The sequence below is a fragment of the Ranitomeya variabilis genome, chromosome 2 (genome assembly GCF_051348905.1).
Source record: "Ranitomeya variabilis isolate aRanVar5 chromosome 2, aRanVar5.hap1, whole genome shotgun sequence".
Classification (NCBI taxonomy): Eukaryota; Metazoa; Chordata; class Amphibia; order Anura; family Dendrobatidae; genus Ranitomeya; species Ranitomeya variabilis.
In genome coordinates, this window is record NC_135233.1 from 641,340,800 (window position 1) to 641,358,377 (window position 17,578).

Below are 17,578 nucleotides of genomic sequence, written 5' to 3' on the forward strand. Positions count from 1 at the left end.
ATGGCCAAAAGTATTGACACCCCTGCAATTCTGTCAGATAATGCTGTTTCTTCCTGAAAATGATTGCAAACACAAATTCTTTGGTATTATTATCTTCACTTAATTTCTCCTAAATGAAAAAAACACAAAAGAGAATGAAGCAAAAAGCAAAACATTGATCATTTCACACAAAACTCCAAAAATGGGCCAGACAAAAGTATTGGCACCCTCAGCCTAATACTTGGTTGCACAACCTTTAGCCAAAGTAACTGCGACCAACCGCTTCTGGTAACCATCAATGAGTTTCTTACAAAGCTCTGCTGGAATTTTAGACCATTCTTCTTTGGCAAACTGCTCCAGGTCCCTGATATTTGAAGGGTGCCTTCTCCAAACTGCCATTTTTAGATCTCTCCACAGGTGTTCTATGGGATTCAGGTCTGGACTCATTGCTGGCCACCTTAGAAGTCTCCAATGCTTTCTCTCAACCCATTTTCTAGTGCTTTTTGAAGTGTGTTTTGGGTCATTGTCCTGCTGGAAGACCCATGACCTCTGAGGGAGACCCAGCTTTCTCACACTGGGCCCTACATTATGCTGCAAAATTTGTTGGTAGTCTTCAGACTTCATAATGCCATGCACACGGTCAAGCAGTCCAGTGCCAGAGGCAGCAAAGCAACCCCAAAACATCAGGGAACTTCCGATATGTTTGACTGTAGGGACCGTGTTCTTTTCTTTGAATGCCTCTTTTTTTCTCCTGTAAACTCTATGTTGATGCCTTTGCCCAAAAAGCTCTACTTTTGTCTCATCTGACCAGAGAACATTCTTCCAAAACGTTTTAGGCTTTTTCAGGTAAGTTTTGGCAAACTCCAGCCTGGCTTTTTTATGTCTCGGGGTAAGAAGTGGGGTCTTCCTGGGTCTCCTACCATACAGTCCCTTTTCATTCAGATGCCGACGGATAGTAAGGGTTGACACTGTTGTACCCTCGGACTGTAGGGCAGCTTGAACTTGTTTGGATGTTAGTCGAGGTTCTTTATCCAACATCCGCACAATCTTGCCTTGAAATCTCTTGTCAATTTTTCTTTTCCGTCCACATCTAGGGAGGTTAGCCACAGTGCCATGGGCTTTAAACTTCTTGATGACACTGCGCACGGTAGACACAGGAACATTCAGGTCTTTGGAGATGGACTTGTAGCCTTGAGATTGCTCATGCTTCCTCACAATTTGGTTTCTCAAGTCCTCAGACAGTTCTTTGGTCTTCTTTCTTTTCTCCATGCTCATTGTGGTACACACAAGGACACAGGACAGAGGTTGAGTCAACTTTAATCCATGTCAACTGGCTGCAAGTGTGATTTAGTTATTGCCAACACCTGTTAGGTGCCACAGGTAAGTTACAGGTGCTGTTAATTACACAAATTAGAGAAGCATCACATGATTTTTCGAACAGTGCCAATACTTTTGTCCACCCCCTTTTTTTGTTTGGTGTGGAATCATATCCAATTTGGCTTTAGGACAATTCTTTTTGTGTTTTTTCATTTAAGACAAATTAAATGAAGATAATAATACCAGAGAATTTGTGTTTGCAATCATTTTCAGGAAGAAACTGAGTATTATCTGACAGAATTGCAGGGGTGTGAATACTTTTGGCCATGACTGTATATAAAAAAAAAAAAGATTGCTACCTGCTGTCACTCATCTGTGGTGTGCACTGGCACCAGGAGTGATGTCACCACTGTGATCGCTAGTCACAGGATCATTGCGTTCTGTAATAGGGGTCACTCACACTAGCGAGAGCATCGCGCCGATTATCCTAATGACACTCGACACAAACTCACATCGGGGTTTAAGCAGAGTGTCAGTTTCCTGTGATCCGATTCTCTCACATGAGAGAATGGTATCACAGGTGCACAGAAGACAGAGAGCTTAATATATCCATCTTCTCCATTGTCCCTGTGTGCGTACATCAGGCTGCACTTGTATAACATCTGAGTGCAGCCTGATGTCTTCCATGCACTCATAGACTTGTATAGGTGCATATGGTCCGATTTGTGGAGACACTCGATTGTCTGCTTATGCAGATCTGCACTGCCCCACAGTATAACTTTAGGTCGAGTGCTATCCAATAAAACATTGCATAGCACGCGGCCGTGTTATACACTAATGTGAGCGAGCCCATATGCTGCATCAGTCAGGTGACTTGTACGATCTATCATCCTATGTTTCTGATTTCACACTGCTCAAGTCACCTGACTGCTGCGGCTTATTACAGATCGCAGTGATCCCTGGCTAGCGATCACAGTGACGTTATCACTCCTTGTGCCAGAGCACACCACAGAGCGCCCTGTGCAGGATCCTGATGAGTGACAGCTAGTATCATTATATTATTATGATACATAATTATTTCTAGTGAATCCAAGTTGTCATGTAATATTATATTTAGCCCAGACAACACTGTTCAAGGGGCAGCTCTCAAGATTAGAAGATATCACTTATCCACGGGATCATTTTCAGATCTCTGGGGTCCGACTGCCGTGGCCCCCACCAATCCCAAGAATCAGGGCTCTCAGGATCCCCAGCTGAATGGAGCAGAGATCGATCATGTGCACCACCAGTCCATTCATGCTTAATAGGAGAACCAGAGATTGCTGAGCACAGTGCTTGGCTGACCTCCCATTAGACCAGGGGTCTCAGACTCGGCTGGGTATATATGCTGCATATAGAAAAAATTTGAATTTGGGGGGCCTCATTCTTTGAAGGACAAAGTGACATTTTTAGTGATACCATTTTTTGCAATCCTTTTGAACATTTTTGCTGTGTTTTATTTCTTTAGAGCTTGGGTTGTTATGGATGTGGCGATAACAAATATGCACTCATATTGTAGTTATGTCCCCATCCAGGTCCTCATATTGTAGTTATGTACCCATCCAGGTCCCCATATTGTAGTTATGTCCCCATCCAGGTCCTCATATTGTAGTTATGTCTCCATCCAGGTCTCCATATCGTAGACATGTCCCCATATTGTAGACATGTCCCCATCCAGGTCCCTATATTGTAGTTATGTCCCCATCCAGGTTCCTATATTGTAGTTATGTCCCCATCCAGGTCCCCATATTGTAGTTATGTCCCCATCCAGGTCTCCATATTGTAGACATGTCCCCATGTTGTAGACATGTCCCCATCCAGGTCCCCATATTGTAGTTATGTCCCCATCCAGGTCCCTATATTGTAGTAATGTCCCAATCCAGGTCCCCATATTGTAATTATGTCCCCATCCAGGCCCCCATATTGTAGTCATGTCCTCATATCCAGGTCCTCATATTGTAGATATGTCACCATCCAGGTCCCCATATTGTAGTCATGTCCCCATATCAAGGGCTCCATATAGTAGTTATGTCCCTAGGTTTTAGAGGAGGAAATAGGAAAAAAGTGAAACAAAAAATGTGGTCAATTCTGTACTAATCTCCCCCAGCGTGGTGTATATATATATATGTTCCCAATCCAGGCATATATGGCCCCCTCATCCCTATCCTGGTATGCACAGCCCCCTCATCCCTATCCTGGTATGCATGGCTTCCATCCCCATCCTGGTATGCATGGTACCGTCATCTCCATCCTAGTATGCATGGCCCCCTCATCCCTATCCTGGTATGCAAGCCCCCCTCATCCCTATCCTGGTATGCATGCCCCCTCATCCTTATCCTGGTATGCATGGTCCCCTCATCCCTATCCTGGTACGCATGGATCCCTCATCCCTATCCTGAGATGCATGGCCCCCTCATCCCTATCCTGGTATGCATGGTCCTCTCATCCCTATCCTGATATGCATGGCCTCCTCATCCCTATCCTGGTATGCATGGCCTCCTCATCCCTATCCTGGTATGCATGGTCCTCTCATCCCTATACTGGCATGCATGGTCTCATCCCCATCCTGGTATGCATGGCCTCCTCATCCTCTTTCCTGGTATGCATGGTCCCCTCATCCCTATCCTGGTATGTATGGCCTCCTCATCCCTATCCTGGTGTGCATGGCCCCCTCATCCCTATGCAGTTAAGCAGAGTCCCCTCATCCCTATCCTGGTATGCATGGCCTTCTCATGCCCATCGTGGTATGCATGGTCCCCTTATCCCTATGCTGGTATGCATGGCCCCCTCATCCCTAGCCTGGTAGGCATAGCCCCCTCATTCCTATTATGGTATACATGGTTCCTCATACCTATCCTGGTGTGTATGGTCCCCTTCTTGGACAAAAATGTTGGCTTTGTTATTTGAGTGGCTTCTTGGCGCTTAAAGATGTTACTACTAGCTCAAAACTCACTTCAGTGTACTGAATTGACTGTAATGCTGTTGTTAGTGCAATATTTCAAAATCTGGGGCCCCACTTTGAATTTTGCCTAGGGCCACAATTTGTCTAAAACCGGCCCTACACTTTCAGAATTGAAAAACTTGGACTGGTCAGTAAGGTGAAAACAGTAGTGATGGGTGAACGTGCTCGGATAACTTCTTCCGAGCATGCTCTGGTTATATCCGAGTATCTCGGGAGTGCTCGTATTTTATGTTTGGGTCCCTGTGGCTGAATGATTTGCGGTTGTTAGACAGTCTGAACACATGTAGGGATTCCCTAAGAAATAGGCAATCCCTGCATGTTTTCGAGCTGTCTAACCAGGATGGAGGACATATATACCTGGTTGTTTCACATTATACCATGATGGGACACTTATACCTGGATGGGATACATATATACCAGAATGGGGAATATATATACTAGAATGGGGCACAATGGAGTCATGGCCGAAAGTGTAGGCACCATTGAAATTGTTCTAGAAAATGAAGTATTTGTACCAGAAAATGATTGCAATTACACGGTTTGTTATACAGAGGGAGAAAAAAGGCAAGTTAGACATCATTTCACACACAACCCCCAAAATGGTCCTGACAAAATTGTTGGAATCTTTCCGAAATTGTTGATAAACAACTTTGTTTCAAGGATTTGATACTTGTTCAAACTCACCTGTGTCAAGTAACAGGTGTGGGCAATATGAATATCACACCTGAAACCAGATAAAAAGGGGAGAACTTGACTCAATCTTTGAATTTTCTGTCTGTGTTTGCCGCATGGAGAACAGAAAGAGAAGAGAACTGTCTGAGGACTTGAGAACCATAATTGTTGAAAAATATCAACAATCTCAAGGTTACAAGTCTGTCTATAGAGATCTTAATGTTTCTTTTTCAGGGGTGCACAACATAATTAAGAAGTTTACAACCCATGGCACTGTAGCAAATCTCCCTGAATGTGGATGGCAGAGAAAAATTGATGAAAGGTTGCAACACAGGATAGTCTTGCTGGTGAATGAGCAGCTCCAATCAAGTTCTAAATAAATTCAAGCTGTGTTGCAGGCACAGGGTGCATTGGTGTCAGTTTGAACTATCCGTTGACATTTGAATTAAATGAAATGCTATGAGAGGAGACCCAGGATGACCCACTGCTGACACAGAGACATAAAAAAGCTAGACTGCAGTCTGCCAAAATGTACGCGAGTAAGCCAAAATCCTCGGAAAACGTCTTGTGAACAGATGAGACCAAGATTGAGGTTTTTGATAAAGCATATCATTCTACTGTTTGTCGAAAACAGAATGAGGCCTACAAAGAAAAGAATACAGTGCCGGCAGTCAAATATGTTGGAGGTTCAAAGAGGTTTTGGGGTTGTTTTGCTCCCTTTGGCACTCGGTGCCTTGGCTGTGTGCAAGGCATCATGAAATCTGAAGATTGCCAAAGGACTTTGGGCCACTATATAGTGCCCAGTGTGAGAAAGCTGGGTTTGCATCCTAGGTCATGGGTTTTCCAGCAGGACAATGATCCCAAACATACTTCAAGAAGCACCTAGGAATGGATGGAAACAAAGCGCTGGAGAGTTCTGAAGTGACCAGCAATGAGTCAGGATCAAAATCCAATTGAACACATGTAGTGAGATCTTAAAATTGCTGTTGGGAGAAGGCACCCTTCAAATATGAAAGACATGGAGCAATTTGTAAAAAAAAATTGGTCCAGAATTCCAGTTGAGAGGTGTAAGAAGCTTGTTGATGGTTATAGAAAGCGATCGATTGCAGTTCTTTCAAAGGGTGTACAACCAAATATGAAGTTGAGGGTGTCAACAGTTTTGCCTGGTCCATTTTTCGGTTTTGTTTGAAATTATGTCTAATTAGCCCTTTTTTCTCAGTTTTTTTTGTGGTGTTCCAATACACAAAGGAAATGTGTATAACAAACATTTAATTGCAATAATTTTCTGGGAGAAATACTTCATTTTCTGGAACAATTTCAAGGGTGCCAAAAGTTTCAGCCATGACTGTATATACCTGGATGGGGCACATTGTACCAGAAAGTGGACCAAGACGGGACACATTCTACAAGAAAGGGGACCAAGATGAGACACATTCTACAAGGAAGGGGACCAGAATGGAGGACATTATACCAGGAAGGGGACCAGGATGGGGGATATTATACCAAGAAGGAGGCCAGGTTGGGAGACATTATCACAGGAAGGGGCCCAGTATGGTGACATATTTACGAAAATGGCCTCCTTTATTACATACCATCCTCTCTAGTTGTGTATGGGGAGGTCCCTTATTATGTAGCGTCCTCTGTTATGTACAGTGCTGTCCCATTTTTACATAGTAATATGTCTTGTTATATACAGTTAGGTCCATATATATTTGGACAGAGACAACATTTTTCTAATTTTGATTATAGATATTACCACAATGAATTTTAGACAAAACAATTCAGATGCAGTTGAAGTTCAGACTTTCAGCTTTCATTTGAGGGTATCCACATTAAAATTGGATGAAGGGTTTAGGAGTTTCAGCTCCTTAACATGTGCCACCCTATTTTTAAAGGGACCAAAAGTAATTGGACAGATTAAATAATTTTAAATAAAATGCCCATTTTTAGTACTTGGTTGAAAACCCTTTGTTGGCAATGACTGCCTGAAGTCTTGAACTGATGGACCTCACCAGACGCTGTGTTACCTCCTTTTTGATGCTCTGCCAGGCCTTCACTGCGGTGGTTTTCAGTTGCTGTTTGTTTGTGGGCCTTTCTGTCTGAAGTTTAGTCTTTAACAAGTGAAACGCATGCTCAATTGGGTTGAGATCAGGTGGCTGACTTGGCCATTCAAGAATATTCCACTTCTTTGCTTTAATAAACTCCAGGGTTGCTTTGGCTTTATGTTTTGGGTCATTGTCCATCTGTAGTATGAAACGACGACCAATCAGTTTGGCTGCATTTGGCTGGATCTGAGCACACAGTATGTCTCTGAGTACCTCAGGATTCATTCGGCTGCTTCTGTCCTGTGTCACATCATCAATAAACACTAGTGACCCAGTGCCACTGGCAGCCATGCATGCCCAAGCCATCACACCGCCTCCGCCGTGTTTTACAGATGATGTGGTATGCTTTGGATCATGAGCTGTACCACGCCTTCGCCATACTTTTCTCTTTCCATCATTCTGGTAGAGGTTGATCTTGGTTTCATCTGTCCAAAGAATGTTCTTCCAGACTGTGCTGGCTTTTTTAGATGTTTTTTAGCAAAGTCCAGTCTAGCCTTTTTATTCTTGACACTTATTAGTGGCTTGCACCGTGCAGTGAACCCTCTGTATTTACTGTCATGCAGTTTATGGTAGATTTGGATATTGATACGCCTACCTCCTGGAGAGTGTTGTTCACTTGGTTGGCTGTTGTGAAGGGGTTTCTCTTCACCATGGAGATTATTCTGCGATCATCCACCACTGTTGTCTTCCGTGGGCGCCCAGGTCTTTTTGCATTGATGAGTTCACCAGTGCTTTCTTTCTTTCTCAGGATGTACCAAACTGTAGCTTTTGCCACTCCTAATATTGTAGCAATTTCTCGGATGGGTTTTTTCTGTTTTCGCAGCTTAAGGATGGCTTGTTTCACCTGCATGGAGAGCTCCTTTAAACTAATGTTTGCTTCACAGCAAAACCTTCCAAATGCAAGCACCACACCTCAAATCAACTGCAGGCCTTTTATCTACTTAATTGAGAATGACATAACAAAGGGATTGCCCACACCTGTCCATGAAATAGCCTTGGAGTCAATTGTCCAATTACTTTTGGTCCCTTTAAAAAACAGGGTGGCACATGTTAAGGAGCTGAAACTCCTAAACCCTTCATCCAATTTTAATGTGGATACCCTCAAATGGAAGCTGAAAGTCTGAACTTCAACTGCATCTGAATTGTTTTGTTTAAAATTCATTGTGGTAATGTCTATAACCAAAATTAGAAAAATGTTGTCTCTGTTCAAATATATATGGACCTAACTGTATAGGACCGTCCCTTACACAGCGTTTCTTGTTAATTTTGTTCGTCACCGCACCCTCTCCTAATTAGTGACCTCTTGTTGTTGTTGCTGATGGGACAGCATCTGACCAGAAGAACAGTCCATCAGCCACCTCCTTTATAAAAGGAAAATTTCCCGTTTACCATCACCAGTCGTAATAAAGAGCAACGCACTATAAATAACAAAAATTACAATAGAATCCGATATGTAAGGAATGGCACTCTACATAATAGGAAAGGACACTATGTAGTAACGGGTGGCAATATACAGTACATAGTGAGAGGAGGCTATGTAATAGATATGTATATAGAATTATAGCTTGGTTGCCATAAAAGGAGGGGAATCCAAACAAAAGTTTTTCTATGTGGATTTTTCAGGCAGAAAGTCAACATCCCAAAAAAAAACCTATTTTTTTCACGTTTGTGTATGAGGCATTTTTTTCTGCTGCGATTAAAGAAAATCCGATCTCATACAGAACACCCATGTGGCATCTGATTTTTTCCAATTACATTTCCATTATTGACCTAGAAAAGTATATTTGATCATATACATGTTGAATGTAGAGCTGTGAAAACAATACACATATTTCTTCTTTTTCCACATAGGGACAAGAAACCCCAGCACCAATTCTCCGCCCTCTGAGCACGAGCCGGCTCTTTGTGATCCCTTCATCGGAGCGACCCTTTCTTCTCCACTCTGCACTTTCCTCACAGTAGATACACCAGATGAGGCTGGTGTAAGAGATCTTTATTGTTCATCTGACAGATCTGCTTTAATCATCTGTTTCTAATAAGGGTACTGTCACACAGTACCATTTTGATCGCTACGACGGTACGATTCGTGACGTTCTAGCGATATCGTTACGATATCGCAGTGTCTGACACGCAGCAGCGATCAGGGATCCTGCTGAGAATCGTACGTCGTAGCAGATCGTGTGGAACTTTCTTTCGTCGCTTGATCACCCGCTGACATCGCTGGATCGTTGTGTGTGACAGCGATCCAGCGATGTGTTCGCTTGTAACCAGGGTAAACATCGGGTAACTAAGCGCAGGGCCGCGCTTAGTAACCCGATGTTTACCGTGGTTACCAGCGTAAACGTAAAAAAACAAACAGTACATACTTACATTCCGGTGTCTGTCCTCCAGCGTCTCAGCTTCTCTCCACTGTGTGAGCGTCTGCCAGCCGGAAAGCGAGCACAGCGGTGACGTCTGACGTCACCGCTCTGCTTGCCGGCTATGGCGCTTACACAGTGGAGAGAAGCAGAACGCCGGGGACAGACACCGGAATGTAAGTATGTACTGTTTGTTTTTTTTACGTTTACGCTGGTAACCACGGTAAACATCGGGTTACTAAGCGCGGCCCTGCGCTTAGTTACCCGATGTTTACCCTGGTTACCGGGGACTTCGGCATCGCTCCAGCGCCGTGATTGCAACGTGTGACCGCAGTCTACGACGCTGGAGCGATAATCATACGATCGCTGCGACGTCACGGATCGTGCCGTCGTAGCGATCAAAATGGTACTGTGTGACAGTACCCTAAGCAGGAAAGGTTTTCTAAGAGGATAGATTCTATAGTACCACTTGACTTGAGTATACACATATTTTAGGCTACATATTCATGTCTTTTCTAGCAAAGCCCAGTATTGCTTAGGTGTCCATGGTAGTTATTTGTACCCATGGGTGAGCGTATATCTTAACCCCTTACTGACCTCGGACGTACTATACCGTCAGAGGTCAGCTCCCCTGCTTTGATGCAGGGCTCCGCGGTGAGCCCGCATCAAAGCCGGGACATGTCAGCTGTTTTGAACAGCTGACATGTGCCCGCAATAGCGGCAGGTGAAATCGCGATCTGCCCGCGCCTATTAACTAGTTAAATGCCGCTGTCAAACGCAGACAGCGGCATTTAAATACCGCATCCGGCCGGGCGGCCGGATATGACGTCATCGCCGACCCCCGTCACATGATCGGGGGTCGGCGATGCTCCTCCATTGTAACCATAGAGGTCCTTGAGACCTCTATGGTTACTGATCGCCGGTGGCTGTGAGCGCCACCCTGTGGTCGGCACTCACAGCACACCTGCAATTCTCCTACATAACAGCGATCTGATGATCGCTGTTATGTAGCAGAGTCGATCGGGCTGTGCCTGCTTCTAGCCTCCCATGAAGGCTATAGAAGCATGGCAAAAGTGAAAAAAAAAAGTTTTTAAAAATGTGAAAAAAATAAAAAAAACATAAAAGTTTAAATCACCCCCCTTTCGCCCCAATCAAAATAAATCAATAAAAAAAAATCAAACCTACACATATTTGGTATCGCCGCGTTCAGAATCGCCCGATCTATCAATAAAAAAAAAGCATTAACCTGATCGCTAAATGGCGTAATGAGAAAAAAAATCGAAACGCCAGAAATAAGTTTTTTTGGTCGCCGCGACATTGCATTAAAATGCAATAACGGGCGATCAAAAGAACGTATCTGCACCAAAATGCTATAATTAAAAACGCTAGCTCGGCATGCAAAAAATAAGCCCTCACCTGACCCCAGATCACGAAAAATGGAGACGCTACGAGTATCTGAAAATGGCGCAATTTTTTTTTTTTTTTTTTGCAAAGTTTGGAATTTTTTTTCACCACTTAGGTAAAACATAACCTAGACATGTGAGGTGTCTATGAACTCGTACTGACCTGGAGAATCATAATGGCAGGTCAGTTTTAGCATTTAGTGAACCTAGCAAAATAGGCAAGCAAAAAACAAGTGTGGGATTGCACTTTTTTTGCAATTTCACTGCACTTGGAATTTTTTTCCCGTTTTCTAGTACACGACATGGTAAAACCAATGATGTCGTTCAAAAGTACAACTCGTCCCGCAAAAAATAAGCCCTCACATGGCCAAATTGACGGAAAAATAAAAAAGTTATGGCTCTGTGAAGGAGGGGAGCGAAAAACGAAAACGGAAAAACGAAAAATCCCAAGGTCATGAAGGGGTAAAGCTCCCTTATATGTCGTGTTCTACAGAAGACTCTAGTAGAACTGAAACTTCAAAAGGAAATGATCATTTCTCGGCAAAGACATAAGAGCTATGAAAAAAAACTCTGCTCCTACTAATCTGATCATGATATTCTCTAAGTAGTTACAACTCGCCCAGGGGATCACATGAGTGTTTATAGCCTTAAAAGGATCACATGAGGTTTATAACATTCTTCACATCACAAGACATTTGTCTGCTCAAGGGGAACTTTGTCTACAAAGCTATACTCCGTGTAAACGCCTGCTGATGAGCAAACACATTACTGGCTTTAAAGGGAACCTGTCATGTCCTCCATGCCTCCAACCCAGGAGCATTTACATAGATACTGTATTACCAAATTCCCTGCCTAACCAGCCATTTATAATGTTATTCGCTTAATTAATTTTTTTTAAAAGTATATATTTTCCTATGCTAATTAGGCCTTTGACTAGTCGATGGGGCATTAGTTTCCCTAGACTAGTTGGCCCTCTTTGCATGTGCTCACGCCCATGATTTGCGCCATCGGCAGCCCCCCCAAATTCTATATGTGCTCTATCCAGCAGCATCATTCAGCCTTTGAAGCTGGGTGTGCGCATGACCAAAAGTGCAGAATGTTTGTGAGCCGTATGCCCTATCGACTGGTCAAAGGTCTAATTACCGCATAGACATACCATATATGTAACCTGTCTGACACAACACATTTTTGGATTGCCTAACAACAAACAACACCTATACTTTGCCATTAAAAAACGATGTCATTTGGCCTGTTCCCACATCCTGCAGAGAAGAAACTGACATTTTTGGCTTCCATTGGTTTATAATGCATGATCCGCTTTACTATAAAATGAAAGGTTCCATCAGAATGAAGCAGGGAAATATTTCACATGGATCTTGTCTGAAAAGTACTTCCCTGCTGAAAACAAGTTTTGGAACTGTTGATGTAGAATTTCTTTTTCTCCTTAACCTATTTTAAGCATCTTTTAGCGGTGTTATGCTGATGTTTGATGCTCTGGACGGACGATTTTGCAATATAAGGATTCGAGGCAAAAAATCTGACTGTACAGTATGTAGCAGTTCAGAATTACAGCTACTAACAGACTACGAGGCATTCTGTGGTTCTTCTGCTTCAGATAAGGTTTCTACAATCACCCTATTTTCATTGTCCGAAATATTTTTTGCATTATATCATTAATTTTTTTTTTCTTCTTGATTTCCAGTGCAGAACATTAAATATATTGTCTAATGAAGAGAGGATAACTGTTCAGGTAAGAAATCCAGGAATAAATGTGATCATATTATAAATAAAGTCCCTCGCTTTTCTTGGTTTTCTGGCTTTCTATAGGCATCATTAGAATTTAGTAAATGAAGTAACACTGCATAAGCAGTTACACCAAATATGAACATTAAGGGGTCTAACTCTGTGACCTCTGAGATACAGCAGAGCTAGAGATTGCATACCCTGAAGCGCCTGCGTCTCTAAGTAAGTTTCCAGAGAAATCTCCAATTTGCTTTCTTTACATAACTGAAGCAAGAACATTTCCATGTGTCTTCAATAGAAAACAAATATTAACCCCCTCCCTTAAAATGGAACAATTCTTTCAACACAAATTGCATAAATTAATAGTACAGGTTATTTTAAGAAACTTTGTAAAGTATCAGAGAAATCTGCCTTCCTTCTCCACTTACTAAACACTTCTTCCACTATCTACTGAATTTGTCATCCACTCTGAGCATTTTTTTTCAGGCAAGATAGACTGCCAACACCTTATAATGTCATGTGACACCTATTATACTCTTTGGAGAGGGGAGTGGTGAGGAGCAGAGAGGAAACGGGCAGGCACAGACAAGAAGTCTGTGCTGAGCTCTCTAACAAGTCTTTTACCTCACCTGGTCACATCTAGACAGCTCTGGACTGCTCTATAATGTCCCCCATGCTGCTTTTCTCTGTGTGCTATACAAATTAAAGAAGAGCAGGAATTTATTTGAACACTGTGATGTGTATAGCCGAGATCACATCAGCTTTCAACACCTCACAGTGGATTGCAAATTTCAAACGGGGCATGTGGAGGGGAAAAACTGGTGAAAATGGAAGATACAATTAATTTAATGGTCAGATATAGTGTCATTTATCATGTACACACACAGAACAGCTTATTATGAAAACTTACTTGAAAGTAGTTACCCCTTTAACCCCTTTCTGCCATCGGACGGAATAGTATGCCTATTAACTAGTTAAATGCCGCTGTCAAACTCTGACAGCGGCATTTAACAAGCACTTCCGGACATCCGGCCGGAAATGCGCGCATTGGTGACCCCCGTCACATGATCTGGGGTCATTGGCGCATCGGCATGACAACCAGAGGTGTCCTTGAGACCTCTGTGGTTGTTGATGCCGGATTGCTATGAGCGCCACCCTGTGGTCGGAGCTCATGGCAACTCAGCAATTCAGCTACATAGAGGCGATCTGAACATCGCCTCTATGTAGCTGAGCCAATCATGTTTTGCCAGCTTCTAGCCTCCTATGGAGGCTATTGTAGCATGGCAAAAGTTAAAAAAATGTTTTTAAAAACATGAAAAAATAAAAGTTCAAATCACCCCCTTTCGCCCCATTCAAAATAAAACAAGAAAAAATCAAACCTACACATATTTGGTATGGCCGTGTTCAGAATCGCCCGATCTATCAATAAAAACAAAGGATTAACCTGATCGCTAAACGGCGTAGCAATAAAAAAAGGTCAAAACAGAATTACGTTTTTTTTGTCACCGCGACATTACATTAACCCCTTAATCCCATATGACGTACTATCCCATCAAGGTGACCTGGGACTTAATTCCCAGTGACGGGATAGTACGTCATAGCCGATCGGCCGCACTCACGGGGGGAGCGCGGCCGGGTGTCAGCTGCCTATCGCAGCTGACATCCGGCACTATGTGGCAGGAGCGGTCACGGACCGCCCCCCGCACATTAACCCCCGGCACACCGCGATCAAACATGATCGCGGTGTACCGGAGGTACAGGGAAGCATCGCGCAGGCAGGGGGCTCCCTGCGTGCTTCCCTGAGACGATCGGTACAAGGGAATGTACTCACCTTGTACCGAGCGTCTCCTCCCTGCAGGCCCCGGATCCAAAATGGCCGCGGGGCTGCATCCGGGTCCTGCAGGGAGTACTTCCGGAGCAGGCTGCAGATGAAAGCTGCAGCCTGCAGCGATGTGAGTGAGAGCGCCGATCTGATAGAGTGCTATGCAAACTATCAGATCGGCGATCTGTGATGTCCCCCCCGGGACAAAGTAAAAAAGATTTAAAAAAATTTCCACATGTGTAAAAAAAAAAAAAAAAAAATACCTAAATAAAGAAGAAAAAAAATATATATTATTCCCATAAATACATTTCTTTATCTAAAAAAAAAACCACAAAACAATAAAAGTACACATATTTAGTATCGCCGCGTCCGTAACGACCCAACCTATAAAACTGTCCCACTAGTTAACCCCTTCAGTGAACACCGTAAGAAAAAAAAAAAAAAAAACGAGCCAAAAAACAACGCTTTATTATCATACCGCCCAACAAAAAGTGGAATAACACGCGATCAAAAAGACGGATATAAATAACCATGGTACCGCTGAAAACGTCATCTTGTCCCGCAAAAAACGAGCCGCCATACAGCACCATAAGCAAAAAAAATAAAAAAGTTATAGTCCTCAGAATAAAGCGATGCCAAAATAATTATTTTTTCTATAAAATAGCTTTTATCGTATAAAAGCGCCAAAACATAAAAAAATTATATAAATGAGATATCGCTGTAATTGTACTGACCCGACGAATAAAACTGCTTTATCAATTTTACCAAACGTGAAACGGTATAAACGCCTCCCCCAAAAGAAATTCATGAATAGCTGGTTTTTGGTCATTCTGCCTCACAAAAATCGGAATAAAAAGTGATCAAAAACTGTCACATGTCCGAAAATGTTACCAATAAAAACGTCAACTCGTCCCGCAAAAAACAAGACCTCACATGACTCTGTGGACCAAAATACGGAAAAATTATAGGTCTCAAAATGTGGAGACGCAAAAACGTTTTTGCTATAAAAAGCGTCTTTTAGTGTGCGACAGCTGCCAATCATAAAAATCCGATATAAAAAACGCTATAAAAGTAAATCAAACCCCCCTTCATCACCCCCTTAGTTAGGGAAAAATAATAAAATTAAAAAAATGTATTTATTTCCATTTTCGGGTTAGGGTTAGGGCTAGAGTTAGGGCTAGCGTTAGGGCTAGCGTTAGGGCTAGGGTTAGGGCTAGGGTTAGGGCTAGGGTTAGGGCTAGGGTTAGGGTTGGGGATAAAGTTAGGGTTGGGGCTAAAGTTAGGGTTAGGGTTTGGATTACATTTACGGTTGGGATTAGGGTTGCGATTAGAATTAGGGGTGTGTCAGGGCTAGGGGTGTGGTTAGGTTTACAGTTGGGATTAGGGTTAGGGGTGTGTTTGGATTAGTTTCAGGTAGAATTGGGGAGTTTCCACTGTTCAGGCACATCAGGGGCTCTCCAAACGCGACATGGCGTCCGATCTCAATTCCAGACAATTCTGCGTTGAAAAAGTAAAACAGTGCTCCTTCCCTTCCGAGCTCTCCCGTGCGCCCAAACAGGGGTTTACCCCAACATATGGGGCATCAGCGTACTCGGGACAAATTGGACAACAACTTTTGGGGTCTAAGTTCTCTTGTTATCTCTGGGAAAATAAAAATTTGGGGGGCTAAAAATCATTTTTGTGGGAAAAAATGGATTTTTTATTTTCACGGCACTGCGTTGTAAACTGTAGTGAAACACTTGGGGGTTCAAAGCTCTCAAAACACATCTAGATAAGTTCCTCAGGAGGTCTAGTTTCCAATATGGGGTCACTTGTGGGGGGGTTGTACTGTTTGGGTACATCAGGGGCTCTGCAAATGCAACGTGACGCCTGCAGACCAATCCATCTAAGTCTGCATTCCAAATGGTGCCCCTTCCCTTCCGAGCTCTGCCATGCGCCCAAACAGTGGTTCCCCCCCACATATGGGGTATCAGCGTACTCAGGACAAATTGGAAAACAACTTTTGGAGTCCAATTTATCCTGTTACCCTTGTGAAAATACAAAACTGGGGGCTAAAATATCATTTTTCTGAAAAAAAATAAATTTTATTTTCACGGCTCTGCGTTATAAACTGCAGTGAAACACTTGGGGGTTCAAAGCTCTCAAAACACATCAAGATAAGTTCCTTAGGGGGTCTACTTTCCAAAATGGTGTCACTTGTGGGGGGTTTTAATGTTTAGGCACATCAGGGGCTCTCCAAACGCAACATGGCCTCCCATCTCAATTCCAGTCAATTTTGCATTGAAAAGTCAAATGGCGCTCCTTCCCTTCCGAGCTCTGCCATGCACCCAAACAATGGTTTACACCCACATATGGGGTATCAGCGTACTCAGGACAAATTGCACAACAATTTTTGTGGTCCAATTTCTCCTGTTACCCTTGGTAAAATAAAACAAATTGGAGCTGAAGTAAATTTTGTGTGAAAAAAAGTTAAATGTTCATTTTTATTTAAACATTCCAAAAATTCCTGTGAAACACCTGAAGGGTTAATAAACTTCTTGAATGTGGTTTTGAGCACCTTGAGGGGTGCAGTTTTTAGAATGGTGTCACACTTGGTTATTTTCTATCATATAGACCCCTCAAAATGACTTCAAATGAGATGTGGTCCCTAAAAAAAAATGGTGTTGTAAAAATGAGAAATTGCTGGTCAACTTTTAACCCTTATAACTCCCTAACAAAAAAAAATGTTGGTTCCAAAATTGTGCTGATGTAAAGTAGACATGTGGCAAATGTTACTTATTAAGTATTTTGCGTGACGTATCTCTCTGATTTAAGGGCATAGAAATTCAAAGTTGGAAAATTGTGAAATTTTCAAAATTTTTGCCAAATTTCCATTTTTTTCACAAATAAACACAAGTTATATCGAATAAATTTTACCACTAACATGAAGTACAATATGTCACGAGAAAACAATGTCAGAATCGCCAAGATCCGTTGAAGCGTTCCAGAGTTATAACCTCATAAAGGGACAGTGGTCAGAATTGTAAAAATTGGCCCGGTCATTAACGTGCAAACCATCCTCGGGGCTTAAGGGGTTAAAATGCAATAATGGGCAATCAAAAGAACGTATCTGCACCAAAATGGTATCATTAAAAACTTCAGTTCGGCACCCAAAAAATAAGCCCTCACCCAACCCCAGA

General features: G+C 42.7%; 1 protein-coding gene and 1 long non-coding RNA gene across 2 annotated transcripts in view; one reads left to right on the top strand and one right to left on the bottom strand.

Annotated features, from left to right (window-relative positions):
* Nucleotides 1-17,578, top strand: part of MOCS3 (molybdenum cofactor synthesis 3) — a 96,832-nt gene that overhangs the window by 63,220 nt on the left and 16,034 nt on the right. The window contains exons 9-10 of the mRNA XM_077289127.1: nucleotides 12,294-12,454; nucleotides 12,537-12,584. Coding sequence (XP_077145242.1) covers nucleotides 12,294-12,454; nucleotides 12,537-12,584 — 209 coding nt within the window. The remainder of the gene's footprint in view (nucleotides 1-12,293; nucleotides 12,455-12,536; nucleotides 12,585-17,578) is intronic.
* LOC143807508 (uncharacterized) overlaps nucleotides 1-17,578 on the bottom strand; it is a 165,761-nt gene that overhangs the window by 58,023 nt on the left and 90,160 nt on the right. The gene's annotated exons all lie outside the window — the stretch shown is intronic.